This window comes from Chrysemys picta, chromosome 1 (genome assembly GCF_011386835.1).
Source record: "Chrysemys picta bellii isolate R12L10 chromosome 1, ASM1138683v2, whole genome shotgun sequence".
Classification (NCBI taxonomy): Eukaryota; Metazoa; Chordata; order Testudines; family Emydidae; genus Chrysemys; species Chrysemys picta.
Window position 1 is genome coordinate 44242962 of NC_088791.1, and position 18617 is coordinate 44261578.

Here is an 18617-nt window from a genome sequence, read left to right on the forward strand (position 1 = left end):
ATACCATATGTATACTGTATGGGCTCCTGAAGGGAGAGGCCTCTTAGATGTGACCACAACAGACTGTGTTCCTTTATACTGAAATGTAATATTAAAACCCAGAAGTCCAATAAAATCACATTGTGACCAAATCCACCCCTTTAGCCACACCCTACACAGGATTAGAATAACCTTTGTACGAACTATTAATATAGCGTCCTTAACATAGAACCCCAAGAGTTACTGGCAGGTCCTCTGTTAAATTTTGTGAGGTCTGACCCGATGGAGGTAGATATGGAATTTACAGCCCTATCTTTTTAACAGAAAGTTCAGGTTATTAACTGATCATTTTCCATTAGTCTGTTACACAAAATAAAAGACTCCAATTCTAAACTGCTCCAATAGAGTCTCATTCTCCAAGAATATGATATGGAAATTGTGCATATAAAGGGAAAAGAGAACATGGTGGCAGATGACCTGTCCAGGAAAGAGGGCTCTGATTTCCTGCCTCTGAGTCAGCAGTGGCTAACCCTCTTGCAGCTTTATAAGGGGGGAGGTGTGACTGAATTCACCCCTGTATTCACACCCTACACACTATTGTAATAATCTTTGTGCTAAATATGACTTGTGAGGTGTTATCTGAAAACTAATAACTCACGGGTCAATAATATCATGATGAAATGTGTATAGCAACTTTATACGTAAAGTTATGAATTCCATCTGAATGATGTTGGTAGCACATGTTCAAACCCAATGAGGCAGGAATGGTCAAGTGGGTCTTAAACAAAGGAATGTGCGTTTACCTCAATTTACATATAAGTTGTAAACAGGATCCTCAGAAAGGGAGAGGGGGAAAGACAAGAGACAAGGAAAATTTGCATTTCAGCAAACAGAGGTGAGAAGAAACAATGTGCAACCTCTTACCACCAGACACCACATCTCCTTTATTGTTTGAATGAACTTTTAACTAGGGGTAACCTTCAGGAAAATGCATTTCGAAGGGTGACTGATCTATAAAAATGAGGGGCAAAAACACCTCAAGTTATCTCTCCCTATCAATCTTCCTCTTTTTCATCTAAGAACACAAAAGAAACAACCTTTGGACTTTAGGAGAAGATCCTGACCTGAAACTTGGTCAGCAATGTTACTGGAAACCTGTGGTAAGAATTTCACCTTGAACCAAGTCGAGTTTAAGTTTAGTACTAGGAAGTGTTTATCTATATTTCTTTTTCTGACTTTAATGCCTCATACTTGTACTCACTTAAAATCTTCTTGTACTTAAATAAACTTGTTTTATTCTTTAATCAAAACAAATCTAGTGTTGTGCACTCTGTTGGTAACGCCATTTGGTGTCACAGACTGTTGTACGTTGATCCCCTTAGAGGGGCAATGGACCTAATATGTCTGAGCTGTCCAGGAGAGGGCTGGACAGTGCAGAACACACATTTTGGGGAGGAAATTGGGGACTGGGAGTGCATTGGGGTCACCCTGCAAGTAGTAACCAAGGCTGCTGGAAGCCAGAGTGTGGCTGGTGTTTGCTGACAGGCTGCTGGGAACAGTGTTGCTGGGCCAGAAATGTGGCTATACACAAACACTCAGGGTGTGGCTTGCATGCTGGCAGACTGTGAATGGACCAGGTGGGAACTACAGCAGCAAAGCATTGTGAGGTACCCAAGTTTGCAGGGCAGGTGTGACACAGCCCCTCACTGGTCTGATTGCACCGTGAAATGTCATACTCATATGCTATGCATGGCTGGTGTTGTATCATATCCCCATCTGTTCTGAGAGACCTGCAATTCCTACAGCCATAGAATGAGTTAAGAATGGAATGATAGCCTTGGTCAGAATTTTCCAACCAGCCTCTTACTTAGCTCTATTCCGCTGTCTTCCTTGCTATCACAATAAGCGTCTCGCCCCCAATTCCTATGGCTATAATGTGTTCCCTTTCTCAACAATTTTAACACTTTGGCTACTTTCTTCTCTAGTTAAAGTATTTCTAAGGCCTTGGCTACACTGGTGCTGTACAGCGCTGCAACTTGCTGCGCTCAGGGGTGTGAAAACGCCCCCCCCCCGAGCGCAGAGAGTACAGCGCTGTAAAGCGCGAGTGTAATCAGAGCCTGCAGCGCTGCACGCTCGCTCGCAGTGCTGCAAGCTATTCCCCTCGGAGAGGTGGAGTACTTACAGCGCTGCGAGAGAGCTCTCGCAGCGCTGGCGGCGTGACTACACTCGTGCTTCACAGCGCTGCCGCGGCAGCACTGGGAAGTCCTGAGTGTAGCCAAGGCCTAAGGCATCTATCACCACGGTATCTAACCACCAACAGCATCTGACTCCAGCTCTTGAGGTCTGAAATAGACTTCCCTATCCCCTTCCTATTTATACTCATTCTCTTTGACATAACACCATTCTGCCTATCTTTGTGCATCACTGGTACAATAGCCTTTTTATATATATCATTTAATGCTTCAGTCCAGATTACTGAACTATTGACGATTCTATAAATGAGCTCAGACAAAAATGCCTAAAGCTCCCCCAGAAAAGTGCAAACGTTGCCAGCCCCAGCTGCAGAGGTCACTTGCCTGCTCGTTGCTTAAGGGAGCAAGAACAAACTCTAAAAGCAAAGGAGGGAAAACAAGCCAGCAGGAAAATCCTGAATGGTGATTGGTCACCATCCTGCCTGTCAGAGCAAATGAGGAGGAGGAACCCAGCATCTGTGCTGTTGGCAACTGAGTCACAGAAGCTGGCTTCAGTTTACTTACCATAATGCATATTCTCTTCTTACCTCAGTCTGCACCAAGTAGTTTCTTTGCGTACGTATGTGTTTTAAGAATCCAAATATGTTGACTGTCCCTTCATGCTGAATTTGCTGCAGCATGCTGTCTAATACTATGTATGTGCCTGTTCTTCCAACCCCAGCACTGTAAAACAAACAAACAAAAATGCACCTGAGTCAGAAGCAGGGTGAGAGAACTCGCGTGGGGTGAGTTACTGCTCCTTAGATATCAGTTTTTTCAGTGCAAGCTCTTACATACCTATATTACATATAACATATTCAGTTACTCTTAGTGTAAGGGAAGTGATGAAGAGGAATCTCTCCCCTTCCTCTCTATTCATTTTTTATTAAAGGGGAAGACTTATTTCTCATCTCCTTCAACCACTCTCCCTATATCCCAGTTTAAACAAGACTTGTGACTTCTTGTTGGTTTGCAGCTTTCAGGCCTCTTATGCTCCAGGTATCCTTTGAAGCAGGTGCACTTCAGAGCTTTGATGTGCCCAGAATCCTCTCTGCTGATACACGTGACCCTTCAGACAAGAGGCTACATTCACCACACCTTACAAATTCAGACACTGCCTAGGGATCTTTCAAAGGAGATATTGCACTGAGGAAGATCCTAGGAAGCATCAGAACTGTTGAAAGTACACTAGCAAATGGAAATCTTACTGCTCTTCAGACATAGCCCAGAAAGGCAAACAAAGTGTGAGGTCTTCCTAAATAAACAAGAGGAAGAAAGGGAGCCAACCTAGTTTAGTCAATGGTCAGTTGATCAATAGTTTATAAAAATCCTATTGATTGTGTAAGAAGGTCATTGGTGTTCAAGTATTTTAGGACTCATGATAGTGCCATAGTCTGATGTTAACACCAAATTTTGCCCTAATGCAGATTACCTGTGCAAATCTCATTCAATTTAGCATGCACATATCAAAGGCAAAATTTGTCGCTTATGCTTATAACCCTACCCAAAACTTTTCATGAGAAACTAAAAAAGAGGTACCTTTGAAGCAATTTATCTTTTTATCCCTGGATTACGGAACACAATCCAGTTATTTAACACAGTCTTAGATCCCACAGTGATGCATGTGGTATAAAAACTTCAATACATAAACAGTTAGTTTAGGTTTCTCATGAATAGTTTGGGTTAGAGTTGTAAAGTCAATATTCTGCTCTTTGTTATATAGTCACAATTCCATTTATGTCAACTAGAATTGTATGTATGTAAAAGTGCAGAATTGGGCACCAACATAGTAATGTAAAACTGAATGGGTCCAGGTTAGCAGCAAACTATTAGACACATTAAAATACAAATAAAGATTATCAGGCCCCATATACCCTTGTTAGAAATGACAAACATGAAATAAAAGCACTGAAATAAGAAAATAATTAAGGAAAATTTCATAACAATAAGAGTATTTTCACCTCAGTGTAACCTGGAAAGGTAACAAGAGAAGTTAGTCTCATACCATGAGATTCCTTCTAAACTCCATTACAATCCAGAGACAAACAAACAAGAGGTTTATAAAACTATTTGCAACTAGAACCCTGAAATTTGTACTTGACCCAGTGGAGAGGTCTGAATGAAGCCATACAATTTAGCATTGTTAAGAAATTATTGAGGGCTATCATATTGCTGATCTCTCTGCAACCCATTGGAATATATCTCAGTGTTGGTATTTCTGGAAAGCTCCAATTTTGGACTTCTGAAGAACAATCAGAGGTGGAGATATCAGCATAATAAAGAAAACTTGATCATTTTTTTCCAGTACAAAAAATGTTTCAGTAAAATTAGATCATCCCAAAATAAATTATCTTCAACTTGCAGCATTTCTATAGCAACTTTACCTGTTGGCTTCATCAGTCTCAGCTCCAGAAGGACAGAATTCATGAGGAGGTTCTCTTTTCAAATGTTCCATCAAAGATGAGGTACTATAGTAGAAAACCAGAACCTGCTTATATATTTTCCAATACTCTGGTCATTCACTGGTACTGTGAAGTTATCCCAGGTCCTGTAGGCCATTTTAAACCAACTTTCCCTGGGTTGCTTCAGTCTCAGTGAGCACTACCAGTACATCTGCTTAAAGCTTGCAGCACTGTCAGAGCTCAAGTAGTTTCCCCTGAACTCTCCTCTATTTCAAACCATTGATAGAGCACAGAGTAATGATACAAACAGCAGAACTATAGTTCAGCAGGTAGTATATTCAGTCTTCTTTTTTGCATAGTCTCCTTTTAGAAATTACAATGCATCCCTGCACCAAAGACCATATGAGCTGAAAAAATTAGAATACATATTTTGGCAGAAGTGAAACAATTACTGCAATACAGGTATCAGGAAAGTCCTTAGCTACCCAAGCTGCAATATATACATGCAAAATAAATTTAAAAGAAAAGCAATTTGAAAAAAAAATATATATATGTAACACAGAACAGCATCACATTGTTTACAGTCACTAGGTGATTCATAGTGCTGGCATGGCCAGTTGATTATTCAGCCTTACAAAAGCTACAGCTACTACATAAAGAATTTAGTGTTCTTTCATCAGTAATTATTAAATATTAAAGTGAAATTCTGCCTATAACACCACTGAAAAATTATTTTTTGTGCAAAAAAGCAATGCGATAAAAATCAGAGTGAACTTTACTGCAGTAAAAACCACACCTGCAATGAACCACAACAGGCCCCACAGCATGGCGCTTAGCATATGATGCCTTTCGCACAAATGTTAGGACGGGCAGAGTATATTCTGGAACACCCATATCAGGCCACTGGGTATAATGATACTGAGTAACTACACGTCCACTAGACCTTCCTTTCTGGGAACCCTGAAACAGAAAATAAGTTATATAAGTAAATAGGCCAAGTCAAAGCAAGGTCATTTTCTCACTGTTTTCTTTATATACTTAATATTCTATTTTGCAATTGAATTAACATAGTCACTATTCAGTATAAAGCACACCAGACCCCTAAGAATACTGGTAGCGAATCATACAGTTATATGTACTATAATGGCCGAATTGTGCCTTCCTTATTAGGAACACAAAGGATCTTTCCACTGACTTTATTGAGTCAAAACACACGCTGCTTTTGACTTCAGTGGAGCCAGGCTTTGATCTGCCTTCATTCGGGCTACTCCTGATTTACAGTGGTCTAAGTGTGTATCAAGCTCGTATTTCCACTGGGATGCTTAGACAAGCGTACGTCCTCCCTCTCCCCAGAACAGCTCTGCCTCTTAAACGGAATAATCTAGCCCTAGAAATGGAGCAAACATTGCTGAGCAATACAATTTAAAATCAGCCTACTTCTTTTTTGTTAGACTTTTTCATTCTGAGAATTCCCCCTGCTCACTAGTCTAAGTGATGTCCATAGCAACAGGCTTGTATGACCACAGCCTGTCCCCTGCCGGTGGTATTACTGCTGCACTCAACTTGCTTGCTACGAGGGCAGAACATGTGGCCTCAATAGCAATTTCCCTTAATAAGTCTAACTGGGCATTAGATTGTGGTTATACAGCTGTGAGGCCATCATCTCCACATTTAGAGCGCACTCAGGTAAAACTCGCTGTGACGTCAATGGGAGTTTTGCCTTGATAAGAACTGCAGGATTCCGTCCTAAGTTTGTATCAAAACAGTTGACATTACAAGATTCTGAAAATCATAAAACATCCCTGTGTCCAAGACATGCTTTTGGGATATCACAAACCTTTTTGACCTTGGTGTTTCTAATAGTAAAATTCCTCACAGTGTAATAAGCAAGTACATGAACACTCTTCTGAGTGACCAGAAAGTTTCCATATTCTTCGCTACCATCAGCAGGCCAGTACTGGTCACACTTTCTCTGCCATAAAGAGAGAACACAGTGTCAAACTACAGAGTTAAAATGAGCAAATTTAAGGGCACTATAATCTACAGAAGTCAATGGAAACTCCAAGGACACATAGCAAAGGTAGAATTTGTCCCTTTCTGTGTGTCTGGTTATCTCTGCTATCCCCTTATCAGAGCAGGTGTTTATTTTGAATCTCAAAGTTGGGCTTTGCATTTCTTTCACTCTCTTCAGAAGCAAGAATGTTGTAGAAAAGAATCCTTAAGGACAATTATTGACCAAATAGCCTATTAAGTATTAACTCCAAAGAATTCAGATCACCCCATGACATAGAAGAAGCTGCAGAAAGGGAACGCATATTTGTGGTGCCTCTCCTACAGTTCTTCCCTCAGTTGTGTGGGGATGGCCGTCTCTTGGAGAAATGGAGTCTACAATTACAGAATAGGTCAGGACCCTGAGAAGATGCCAGGGGATGATAAATCCCTCTGCATGGATTGCAAGGGATCTCCTAGCAGCATCTCCACTCCTGTGTTGTCTCTGTTACTGGCTTCTCCACCACAGCTATGCAATAGGGGAAATTAATAGTGGTGTGACCAGTGGTAAATTCACAGTGGTGAACTGTCACTGAATTTAACCTCCTTTGCCAGAGAAGCAGGCTCTGCTCATCATGTGGCCCTATACATAGCTTCATAGAGTCCAAGGCCAGAAGGGACCACTGTGATCATCTAGTCTGACTCCTGTATAGCTAGGGCCCTACCAAATTCACGGCCAGGAAAAACACACCATGGACCATGAAATCTGGTCTCTCCCCTGTGAAATCTGGCCTTTTGTGTACTTTTACCCTATACTATACAGATTTTATGGGGAAGATCAGCATTTCTCAAATTGGGGGTCCTGACCCAAAAGGGAGTTGCAGGGGGGTTGCAAGGTTGTTTTGGGGGGGTTGCGGTATTGGCACCCTTACTTCTGTGTGGCCTTTAGAGCTGGGCAGCTGTAGAGCAGTGGCTGTTGGCCAAACACCCAGCTCTGAAGACAGTGCCCTGCCAGCAGCAGCGCAGAAGGGTGGCAATACCATTTCATGCCACCGTTACTTCTGCATTGCTGTGTTCAGAGCTGGGTAGCCAGAGAGTGGCAGTTACTGACTGATGGCCCAGCTCTGCAGGCAGCAGCGCAGAAGTAAGGGTGGCAATACCACTCTGACTTCAGAGCTGGGCTCCCGGCCAACAGCTGCCGGTCTCCAGCTGCCCAGCTCTGAAAGCAGCACCGCTGCCAGCAGCAGTGCAGAAGTAAGGGTAGCAGTACTGCAACCCTCCCTACAATATCCTTGCAACCCCCCCACAACTCCTTTTTGGGTCAGAATCCCTACAATTACAACACCATGAAATTGAAATAGCTGAAATCGTGAAATTTACCATTTTTAAAATCCTATGACCACGAAATTGACCAAAATGGAACATGAATTTGGTAGGGTCCTGGTATAACACACGCCATAGAACTCCCCCAAAATAATTCCAGGAGCATATATTTTAGAAAAAACATCCAACCTGGATTTAAAAATGGCCTTGATTTAAAAATCCACCACAACCTTTGCTAAATTGTTCCAATGGTTAACTACTGTCACTGTTAAAAATCTACACCTTATTTTCTGATTGAATTTGTCTAGTTTCAACTTCCAGCCATTGGATCATGTTATACCTTTCTCTGCTAGTTTGAAATGCCCATTATTATGTATTTGTTTCCCATGTAGATACTTAGAGGCTGTGATCAAGTCACCCCTTAACCTTCTCTTTGTTAAGCTAAATAGATTGAGCTCCTTGAGTCTATAAGATACGTTTTCTAATCCTTTAATAATTCTCATGGCTCTTCTCTGAACCCTCTCCAATTTATCAACATTTTTCTTGAATTATGGGCACCAGAACTGTATACAGTATTCCAGCAGCAGTCACACCAGTTCCAAATTCAGAGGTAAAATAATCTCTCTGCTCCTACTCAAGATTTCCCTGTTTATGCATCCCAGGAATGCATTAGCCCTTTTAGCTACAGTGTGACTTTGGGAGCTCATGCTCAGATGATTATCCAACACAACCCCCAATGTTTTGTCAGAGTCACTGGTGCCCAGGATAGAGACCTCCATCCTGTAAGTATGGCCTACATTCTTTGTTCCTAGATGTATACATTTACATCTAGCCACATTAAAATACATATTGTTTGCTCATGCCTAGTTTATCAAATGATCCATATTGCTCTATGTATGTGCCCTATCCTCTGTATTATTTACCAGTCCCCCGATTTTTGTGTCATCTGCAAATTTTATCAGTGATGATTTTACGTTTTCTACACCTCACCCTCAGGGTAGCTGTGGGGCCTGGAGAGGCTAGACCAATAGTTGTTGCAAAATGCCAAAATGGTTGTTAATGTAGCTATTCTTATAATTTTAGGTTATTATAAACTTGCTTTTACCTTTACTGAATTTTAAGAGATATGTATAATTACTTTCATAACATAATGCTTGGAGATTATAATAGCTCACATACTTTCGGTTTTTGTTGCTTTTCTAATTAGATTAAATGTGTATGTTTATTAAGGAAATCCCTTGGAAATCTCTTCTTTCTGTTAATCAGTGATGGACATCAAGTGTCAAAGAAGATGACACCTTGTTAGCCATAAAATCATATTTATTATTTCCAACTGTGTTTACACAGATTCTGAGATGCAGCGTTATGGCTTCTATTTGTATTAATGGTCTATATTATTTTCTTTTATACTATATTTTGAAAGATGTATATAAGTATTATTGTGACTTCTGCTTTGTATAGAATATTTGATATGAGTCTAATCGCAAATTGTAAACGTACGTAGGCTGTATATGTAGGAACCATTTGGTGTAGATAATATAAAGAAATGGATTCATACCCTTCCTTTCTCAACAAGATTAGTTATCATCACAATGACTTCCACATTATGCTCCCAAATCATTCTCCAGAAATCTTCTGCTGTTGATTTTAATGGCCCTTGAGCAGCAATGTAAGCTTTTGGCTTGTTGTAGCCCTAAATTAAAATATAAGAAATTACACTTGTTAACATACTGTTTGTATAAAAAAGGCGGTTGGGTAGAGTACATGACATTTTATATATGGATACAATAGAAAACCTCACACAACTTCAGGTATTTTTTTATCTGTAACAATTTCATTCACATAAATCCTGTGGTACCGGATACAATGTAAATGGAATTATTATGTTAATGTGTAAAATTCCAACCAAGGGAATAATACCTTACTGTGTATTAGATTACTCTATGTGCTGGCAGAACATTGACATACTAATGATTTGAAAAGATCGGTTATATTAGTGTAAGAAATAAACTAGTATCATTCACATATAACAGGTTTAAAGAATAGGGTAACTAAAACTGAAAAAATGCTGCCCCCCTGAGACCCTTATCTGAATGGCATACACATCTCATGAGATTATCCCAGATAGAAGAATTAAGTATCTATTACAAATATATAATAATATAGAAATTCAGAACTGAAATACTCACTGTGTACTGCCATACCACATACTTTATGTTCTGAAGCATCTACAATAACTGAACACAAGAACATGTGTTCAAGATAGAATCTGAGATTTATCTTCATGTTGATGGTTTGTGGATTTAAGTCAGATCCTTAAAGAATCTCCTACTAAAGAAGCTTTTTATATTGTTTTGTGCATATATATTTAAGAATTAATCCATTTTTATGAAACCTAGATGCCTCAGTGTCTCAGCTATCTTGGAGATACCTGACCAGATGAATAGATATGTAAATGTACTTACGTCAACATAGTTGGCATTGATGTAATCAGTAACTCTTCCATCCTTTTCTGCAAGTTGTGCAAGTTTAACCCTACTATGATCATCTGCAATAAAACAAGTCAAAATAAACACAGCACTCTAGCAAGCATGGTTCCTTTTCTTTAGGAAACCTTTAACAGTGAGAGACGTTAATTGGATTTTAGAATATTTATTCTAAAGTACATCAACAACCATATGCAAGTATTCTGTGCTTAAATATGAATCACAGTCAAAATTTCAGCTGGAGAAATGCAAACTAACATCTGGGATTTGGGTTAGGAAATAATCAGAAATCTGTATCTTCTAGAGAAGGGAGAAAGTTGATCACCCTGTGCAATTCCCTTTGAAGCCAATGGAAGGATGTATGGCTAGATGGTCAGAGAATGTATCCTCAGAGATCTATCTATATAGATTCTCATAGTGCCACACATCACTATAGTATCTGAGCACCTCCCAGGTCCTCCCACTAACCAAAATCACTTGGATAGTGCTCCAGTAAAGTGTTGGATAGAAATGGGGAGAATGGGAGAGCAAACAATGCTAACCTTCCCTCCGTTAAGGTGAATCTTCAATAAGGTGAAGTGAACCTCATTTGTTCCGGGGTGAAATTTACACCTCCTGTTGCCAAATAGGCTGAATTGGTCCTATTATCTATACAGCTTTGATGCTACTGCACCCAGAACACTGTATTTAATTCTGAGGGCCTTGTTACCAGAAAAATATTGGTAGACCAGAAACAGTTCAGAAAAATAGCCACAAAAATGATCAGCAGGCTGAAAGGACCGACATTAAAGAAAGATTAAAAGAGCTAAATATATATACACATTAGCTAAAAATTACTAGCGTGATGGAGAGGGGCAAAGCAACTGGAACATGTGTCCCAGCTAATGAAACTGATTTATATCCAGTGATGGGGCACATACAAACTAAAAAATTGATAAATAAGTATTTCTGCGTGTGCAGCGACTAGAGAGCCTGGGATTCTGCAGATTGCTAAAGAGGATAAATCATCATTATTCCAGCTCAAAGATGGATTAACTTTGGTAATCAAAACATAGCTTCCTTGGCTTTATAATGGCATTGTAATGAAGTCTCCGATTTCTTTTTGTTTTGTCACAGAAGGCCTACACAGGTTTCACTATCAAAAGCTCAGTAGGGCAGCAGAATTTCAGAGAAATAACTTGAAAAGATATGAAAGTCTGTTCTGTAACTCACAGAACACTTCTGCTGAACAGGACCAATAATTTTCAGACCAGTGTGATCCCCCCCCGCCCCCGTGATAATACATAAGTGTACACTTCTCTGCATTGACCTCTAAAATACATAACCAAGCGTGTTCACTTACAAGCAACAATATTTATATATCGATTCTTATTCTTGTTGTCTGGGTGATTAGAGCTGTCTGAAGTAATACCAAGATCTACAGTACAGCTCTGGATTTCCTGAAAAGAAAATGGGCATATGCTATTTTAATAAATATTAACTTACATGCAATGTCTTAAAATGTAATAAATCAACATGAAAACCCACAACTGTATACCAAACTATCTATGATATCTTACAACTAGTTCTTTGCTAAAAAAAAAATGCAGAGAAATAATTCCTTACCTTGTAAAACTCTTTCAGTGTCTAATGAGGGAATGAATGCAAAAAAAGTAAAGAAATCAAATTCCACAGCACACAACAAATGGATAGAAGTGCTTATTATATTACGATTACAATGGAAAACAATTATGGTCATGCAATATATGTGTTTATAATATAGCAACAACGTTGAATATTTTTGACGTAATGCATGCAAGTAAAAGAAATGAGACATTCTGAACTTGAAATAACTTTCATAACAAAGTCTGACATCTGTATGTATCTCAGTGACTTTGCCTCAGTCTTAGACTCTGGACTTGCAAATACTTATGCATGAATAATCTCATTGACAGGGCAGAGGCCTTTAGTTATTGGTCCAGGAACTGAGTTAAGTTTTATAGGCCCACTCTTACTCTCATTGAAGAGAACTGCAAAACCTCAACTGATTTCCATGGGAGCAGGATTGTGCATCTTTTCATCTTCATGTGACTATACCCTGCCAGTTTTGGGCTCTAAACTACAACCCTTATTCATACAAGTAGTCTCACTGGACCTAATGCATGTGTAAGGGCTATTTGAATGAGTAAGGGTAACAGGAGCAAGCCCTTAAAAATCCATAACAGTATTCTCAGCATGTAATTCAAGTTTTTATTTGATGGAATGCTTCAATTAAATAGGAAACTCAATCTTCTATAAGGAGCACCTTGTTAAACAGAAAATAACTGGGTGCTGGCTGGTGAGTCTTGCCCACATGCTCAGGGTTTAACTGATCGCCATATTTGGGGTTGGGAAGGAATTTTCCTCCAGGGCAGATTGGCAGAGGCCCTGGAGGTTTTTCACCTTCCTCTGCAGTGTGGGGCACGGGTCACTTGCTGGAGGATTCTCTGCATGTTGAGGTCTTTAAACCACGATTTGAGGACTTCAATAACTCAGGCATAGGTTAGGGGTTTATTACAGGAGTAGGTGGGTGAGATTCTGTGGCCTGCATTGTGCAGGAAGTCAGACTAGATGATCATGATGGTCCCTTCTGACCTTAAAGTCTATGAGTCTATAAATTCCATTCATTTAAAAATAGTACAATCATGCTTCCTGTAATGTTCTGGGACTCATTTTAAGGCCAAAAAGCTTCTTTTTAGGCTTTCTAAAAGTTAAAAATAAGAGAAGTGGTTACTAGTCATGGTTAAAGCCTAATGACCTGGTAAATTAAGTTTTAAATGGGATTTGCTTTACAGTAATAGGAATTAAAAACTGAAAAAGCTAACTTCTGTCAGCTCTGCAAAGATAATAACTTTAGTTTAAAGTCTTGCATATCTTGTAAGTTCTCCAGGAGCAGAGAGAAAGTCAGGGCACATATTCTGGGGCATTTTATAAACCTGGAAGAACAGATAGGTAGATTAAGTTCTCACTACTATCTACAACTATGCTATGAGTAAAAATGCTGTTTTTCAGCCATACATTCTGGACAAAATGCCCTCTATTGTGGTCTCTGGACAACAGTGGGATATAGAGATGGGGGACGGTCAAGGGTCTGGTTTGTACGTGGTCTTCCTATTTGTGGTGAGACACAAACCAGACCCTTGACCAAAAAATTGAATTCTGCCAAGCCTATCTATAGGCCATATGTGTTGAGTGTTGTCTTGTGGTCTATACAGGAAATGTTTATGGGGTAAATTAAAAATAAAAAAGCACAGGAGAGTTTTTTCCCTGTACATTGTGAATGGGCAGAGAAAACACAACAAAGCAAAGGGTGTTTAACAATGAATGTCCATATTTTCAAACATTTTTGATGCAATTTTAACATTTTAATAATATTTATAATAAATACAGATGATCTATTTACAGCCTTAACTATGCCTCCACAAAATTTTTTGTTTGGGAATACATACAAGATTTTTAACAATAGATCTTTGATGATAGAAGTGAGATTGACTATTTCTGTTTTGCAATTTTGTAGTTAGATATAGGAAATATGACTTATCAAAAGCTTGTTCATGAAATACATATGAGTATTTTATCATGCATTGAAATTCATTCATTATATAGAGTAAAATTAATGAATTATGTGATGAAGTTAATATTTTCAATTTTGTGAAACACATAATGAATTATATGTGCTATGGGATTAATCTGAAAGTTCTCACTATCATATACCAAGACTGTGCATCAGTTCACTTGCTAATTGTAAGTCTAAGTAGATATAGCTATTAATTTGTCAACACTTACGTATGTTCTTAGCTTTATACATGAGTACATACTGGGTTCTAGGTACTCACGTCCATAAGTATTTACAGAATTGGTCCCAGAATCAGGATCCCATCTGACATTAAAGAATGCCTAATTCTTTATTTTCAAATTAATTTTAATCTGACATCATTTGTAGCCTTTCTTTAAAAAGAAGACAGAGCCATACCTCAAATTCTTCAGTAAAACCATTACTTGCATGTAAGTCTGCAACATGTTTTGGAAAATGCTTTATTGGAATTGCTCCAACATCATCTTAGGGGTAGGAAAAGACAAAAAAAAAATACATTTGTGAAGGATAATAAGCCAGAGTGATATATAACGAGCTTTATAGTTAGGCAAACTATACAAAATCCCAAAATAAAACATGCAGCATGTGTAGGAGCTTTTGGTACTTGTCTTCTTCTTAAAATCATAACCCATAATAATGGTGCTGCCTACAAGTTTTGCTAAGGCCCTGTGAAATAAGGCATACGAGTTCCCCAGCCAGCTCTTTTTCCACCTTTGAAGATTCTCTCTTTTCCTCATGTCTGCATACCCATGATACCTCCACAAACCAGGGGCTGATCCTGCAAAATACTGAGCCTATACATTGAAGAGCGCTCTCAGCTCTCACTGAAGTGAAAGAGAGTTGAGAGTTTCAGCCATTTGCTGAAGCAGGTTCAACGTGACGCAGTCAGAGTAGAGTTCTTTAGTAATGTTGGCAGAGAGCAGAGAAGGAATGACCGGGTTCTGGAGTCAGAATGCTCTGTGTTGAGTGGTATTATACTGGGTGTGTGGGGCCAGCTGTATGGGCCCCAAACTAGGAAATTAAGCCAGCATCATGCCAACAAGACTGTGTTAATTAAGGCATGTGTATCAGCTCTAGTGTCAAAGGTAACTTTTATTCTCTCTCACTCACGATGTATCACTCATGCAAGCAAATTTTCTTTATTTGTTGTACACCTATAAGTTTCTGTGGTTGTAATTATTGGCAATAATTTTATGTCTCATCCTGAGAAGTGTTGAGCATCTATAATCTCTCAGGATCAGGGATTTATAGTGCAATTCTTAATCAAGGCTTTTTTCTCAGAGGTAACTCTTATTACCATTAATGGGAATTACACACACCAGGGAAAACTTTCTGGATACTACAAATAAAATATTGACATTGTTGTGAATTGCTTTATACATAAATATGACAAATTGATATTGATGGGTTTTCGGTTTGCATTTAACATGCTGTAATCAGAATTTTCAGGCTGATATTTTATTTGAGAACCTCTCTTTCATACTTTATGTAGATACAGAAAAACATTTATGTGCAAAATATTCATTAAGGATCATGTAGCAAACCTTCAGGATTTTTAAACTGCAGGTCTCCAAAGAAATATTCTTTGTAAATAAAATCATCTATTCTGTTAATTAGTTGTTAAAGGGACACATTATTTTAACTAGTTTTGGCTCTAAAGGGGAGAGATCTCTTTTTTCCCATGGAAAGCCTTCCATGGATTAAACATACGACTATTTCACAATATGCAATTTCATAACTGACAAGGAAACATCAATTACATTGCATAAGGAACAGCTATTTACATCAACAGATGTTCATCATTTAGGACACTTAATATTTTTAGGCTTCAGTTACCAGGAATTTGTTGATTTGTATTGAGATCCATCTGCTCTTTCCCTTCCATGAATGGACATGAATACTAAAACTGAATTAGGCAGTCAAGCCTAAGAAAAACAGCACAAATGTGTAATACCACCTTCACACCTAGGAGAAGCATTCTGGCATGAAGTATGTTTTCCAATGAGCTCAGAACACAGAAACAGACACCAATATCTGCACACACACACAAAAATATTCCTTCAGATAAGGTCTGAGCATGCATTAATTGAATTCAGTAGCAAAACTCCCATTGACTACAATGAGCATAGGATCAAACCTTAAAAGTGTTCTAACAATATTGCCAATTTATGACCATGACTACGGAAACCCTGAGGAGGGACGAGGGGTATTTTTAAAGTGGCAACAAGACGGGCAAATGCCAACCAGGCCTCCTATCTACTGTGTGTAAACAAATATTTGCAGCATTCCTGGAGTGCGGCAACCTCTTGATCTTAAAACAAAGCAGGCTCAGAAACAAACAACTCAGTCCCTACTGCCTCTGTGGCACCTTTCCCTCAGGCTATAGATGCAGGGCCGATGAGAGGGGGGTAAGCTGGTACAAATTACCGGGGCCTGGTGGTCCGGAAGGGGGTCCGGGGCCTGGTTCCCCCCCTCTCATTGGCCCTGATTAGCCAGTCTGCCCTTGCTGGGGGGCCTGAAAAAATTCCGGGCCTGGCTTCCCCGGCTTTCCCCCCCTCTTGTCGGCCCTGTTTAGCCTGTCCGCCCTTGCTGGTGGGCCTGAAAAAATTCCGGGCCTGGCTTTCCCACCCTCTCGTCGGCCCTGTTTAGCCGGTCTGTCCTTGCTGGGGGGCCCGAAAAATTATTTTCACCGGGGCCCGAACCCGCTCTCAGCGGCCCTGTATAGATGCACAATAGGTGGGGAGGAGAGGGCAACACAGGGGCTATGGACAGTAAAGAGAAAGGCGGTTGCTTGCACTTGTTTTTTATGGGTAGTGCTGAGTTGCCCCCCCAGCTAGTTCTGGCTAGAGGAGTAGGTCTTTTTATTAGTTGGCAGGTGCCATCAGCACTGTCCAAATGATTGGACTAGTCCCCAGGTCCCACCCCAACAATCCAGAGTTGCCTGATTATGCTACAAATCTTAGGGCACGTTCTGTATATCTCTGGCATGTGGATCTCCCATGGATGCTAATGACAATGCACTGAAGTAATACAGAATATGCAATAGAAATGGATGGTGTGTGTTTGAATTCAGTTACAATAAAAATAATACTTAGCAGTTGTATAGTGCTTTTCCTGCTCAAACCACTTTACCTACATTAGACTGATATGAGCCTTTCACATACTGTGTATTGAGTAGCCTTACATAATATGTCAATAGTTCTAAAAATACAATGCTTTTAAAAAACATGTGCATTGGGAAATCTAAAACTTGCTCACTTAAAATCTATCACACAACAAGGTAGGTCAGAATTATTTCTACAATCTTTAGAAGTTTTCCACAAAAAGTTCTGTATATTTTTGTCACTTTAAAAGGTTCTTTTCACCTGTTTTAAATTAACATTCATTACTATTTTTAGTAAGTAAAATCCCCAATACCAAAACACATATATGAATTACACAAAAACAACTGTAGATGCAATTCTCGCCCATGACAGTGGAACATTATTTTTCCTGTGCTGAATTGATAAGTGCAGATTGTAAAAACAAATGGCACAATGACACTGCAATACAGTTATTGACCTGGAACAGAAACAACCTATAATGAACTACAATAAAAAGACATGACAATGGCTAACCCAAAGTAAATAAACAAAACAAACAAAAATGGAACTTCTGCATGACATTCAGTCTACAATCACTCTAGAGAATTGTTTGACTTTCCTGAGATATACCTATTAGTTTTGTGATTAACTATTTAAAATATGATGTTCCTCACATTCACAGCTGTCACTGGGCTTAGAGGGAACACTTAAAAAATGTCTAATTTTCAGATTCCAAATAGGAATCAAATGCTTGAGATTTAATAAATAATATGTATTTATTAGTTACCTATATGGGGCAGATTTTGTGCCCCTTACTCACTGTAAGTAGAGTCTTACTCCACAAGTAATGACATTGTTTTCAGTGGCATGACTTATGGAGTGACGTACAGAATATGGGTCACAGATTTTTGTAGAAAATTTTATTCAGAACATCTCCCAAGCAGCCTCTATCAGAGGGGGGTCTTAAAGAGCCCCAGCTGTAAGTTAAAGGTGCTTTATTCCTGCAGAACATTCAGGTGAGCCTATTGACAGTAGCATTGTCTGACTCCCCTGAGGGTGTCTCCCCCCCATCAGGTACAGCTGTCTCCATGAATACAACGGGGTGCAAATCTCAAACTCTTACATTTCTGAGCGGTGAATTGAACCATGTTTCTAGTTATTGGACTGTGCATGAGGAATGGTTATTTGCCATATCATCCTGTTTAATGACAGTTCACTTTAATATTCACCACATTTTTTCAATGACAAACAACAATTCACAAAATATTTCAAAACAAATTACCTAAAACTGGGAAGACTGGTGCCGAGGGAGTGGAAATCACTCTAGGTGATGTGTTATCTTCTAAATAAAAGTGAGCAGTCTGGAAGCATTTCCTAAAGAAAAAAACATATGTAAATATAGCAAATATAACATGTTTTCTGAGATGTCTTCTTGGAATATTGGCAATATGATTAAAAAAAATCAAACATCTGAGAACCTCATGTAAGGAATATTGAAACACACCTGTTAA

The 18617-nt window shown here is 39.1% G+C and overlaps 1 protein-coding gene across 8 annotated transcripts in view; it reads right to left on the minus strand.

Moving 5' to 3' along the window:
- Nucleotides 1-18617, minus strand: part of PTPRZ1 (protein tyrosine phosphatase receptor type Z1) — a 348294-nt gene that overhangs the window by 10625 nt on the left and 319052 nt on the right. For 3 of the 8 annotated variants that reach the window (XM_065556031.1, XM_005305663.4, XM_065556036.1), the window contains 10 exons: nucleotides 18389-18480; nucleotides 14402-14487; nucleotides 12016-12036; nucleotides 11753-11849; nucleotides 10390-10472; nucleotides 9483-9617; nucleotides 6450-6584; nucleotides 5409-5572; nucleotides 4595-4678; nucleotides 2759-2894 (listed from right to left, as the gene is read on the minus strand). In XM_065556031.1, the coding sequence (XP_065412103.1) occupies nucleotides 2759-2894; nucleotides 4595-4678; nucleotides 5409-5572; nucleotides 6450-6584; nucleotides 9483-9617; nucleotides 10390-10472; nucleotides 11753-11849; nucleotides 12016-12036; nucleotides 14402-14487; nucleotides 18389-18480 (1033 nt within the window). The remainder of the gene's footprint in view (nucleotides 1-2758; nucleotides 2895-4594; nucleotides 4679-5408; nucleotides 5573-6449; nucleotides 6585-9482; nucleotides 9618-10389; nucleotides 10473-11752; nucleotides 11850-12015; nucleotides 12037-14401; nucleotides 14488-18388; nucleotides 18481-18617) is intronic. The other 5 variants (XM_005305669.5, XM_005305665.5, XM_005305670.5 and 2 more) reach the window with 3 other exon arrangements.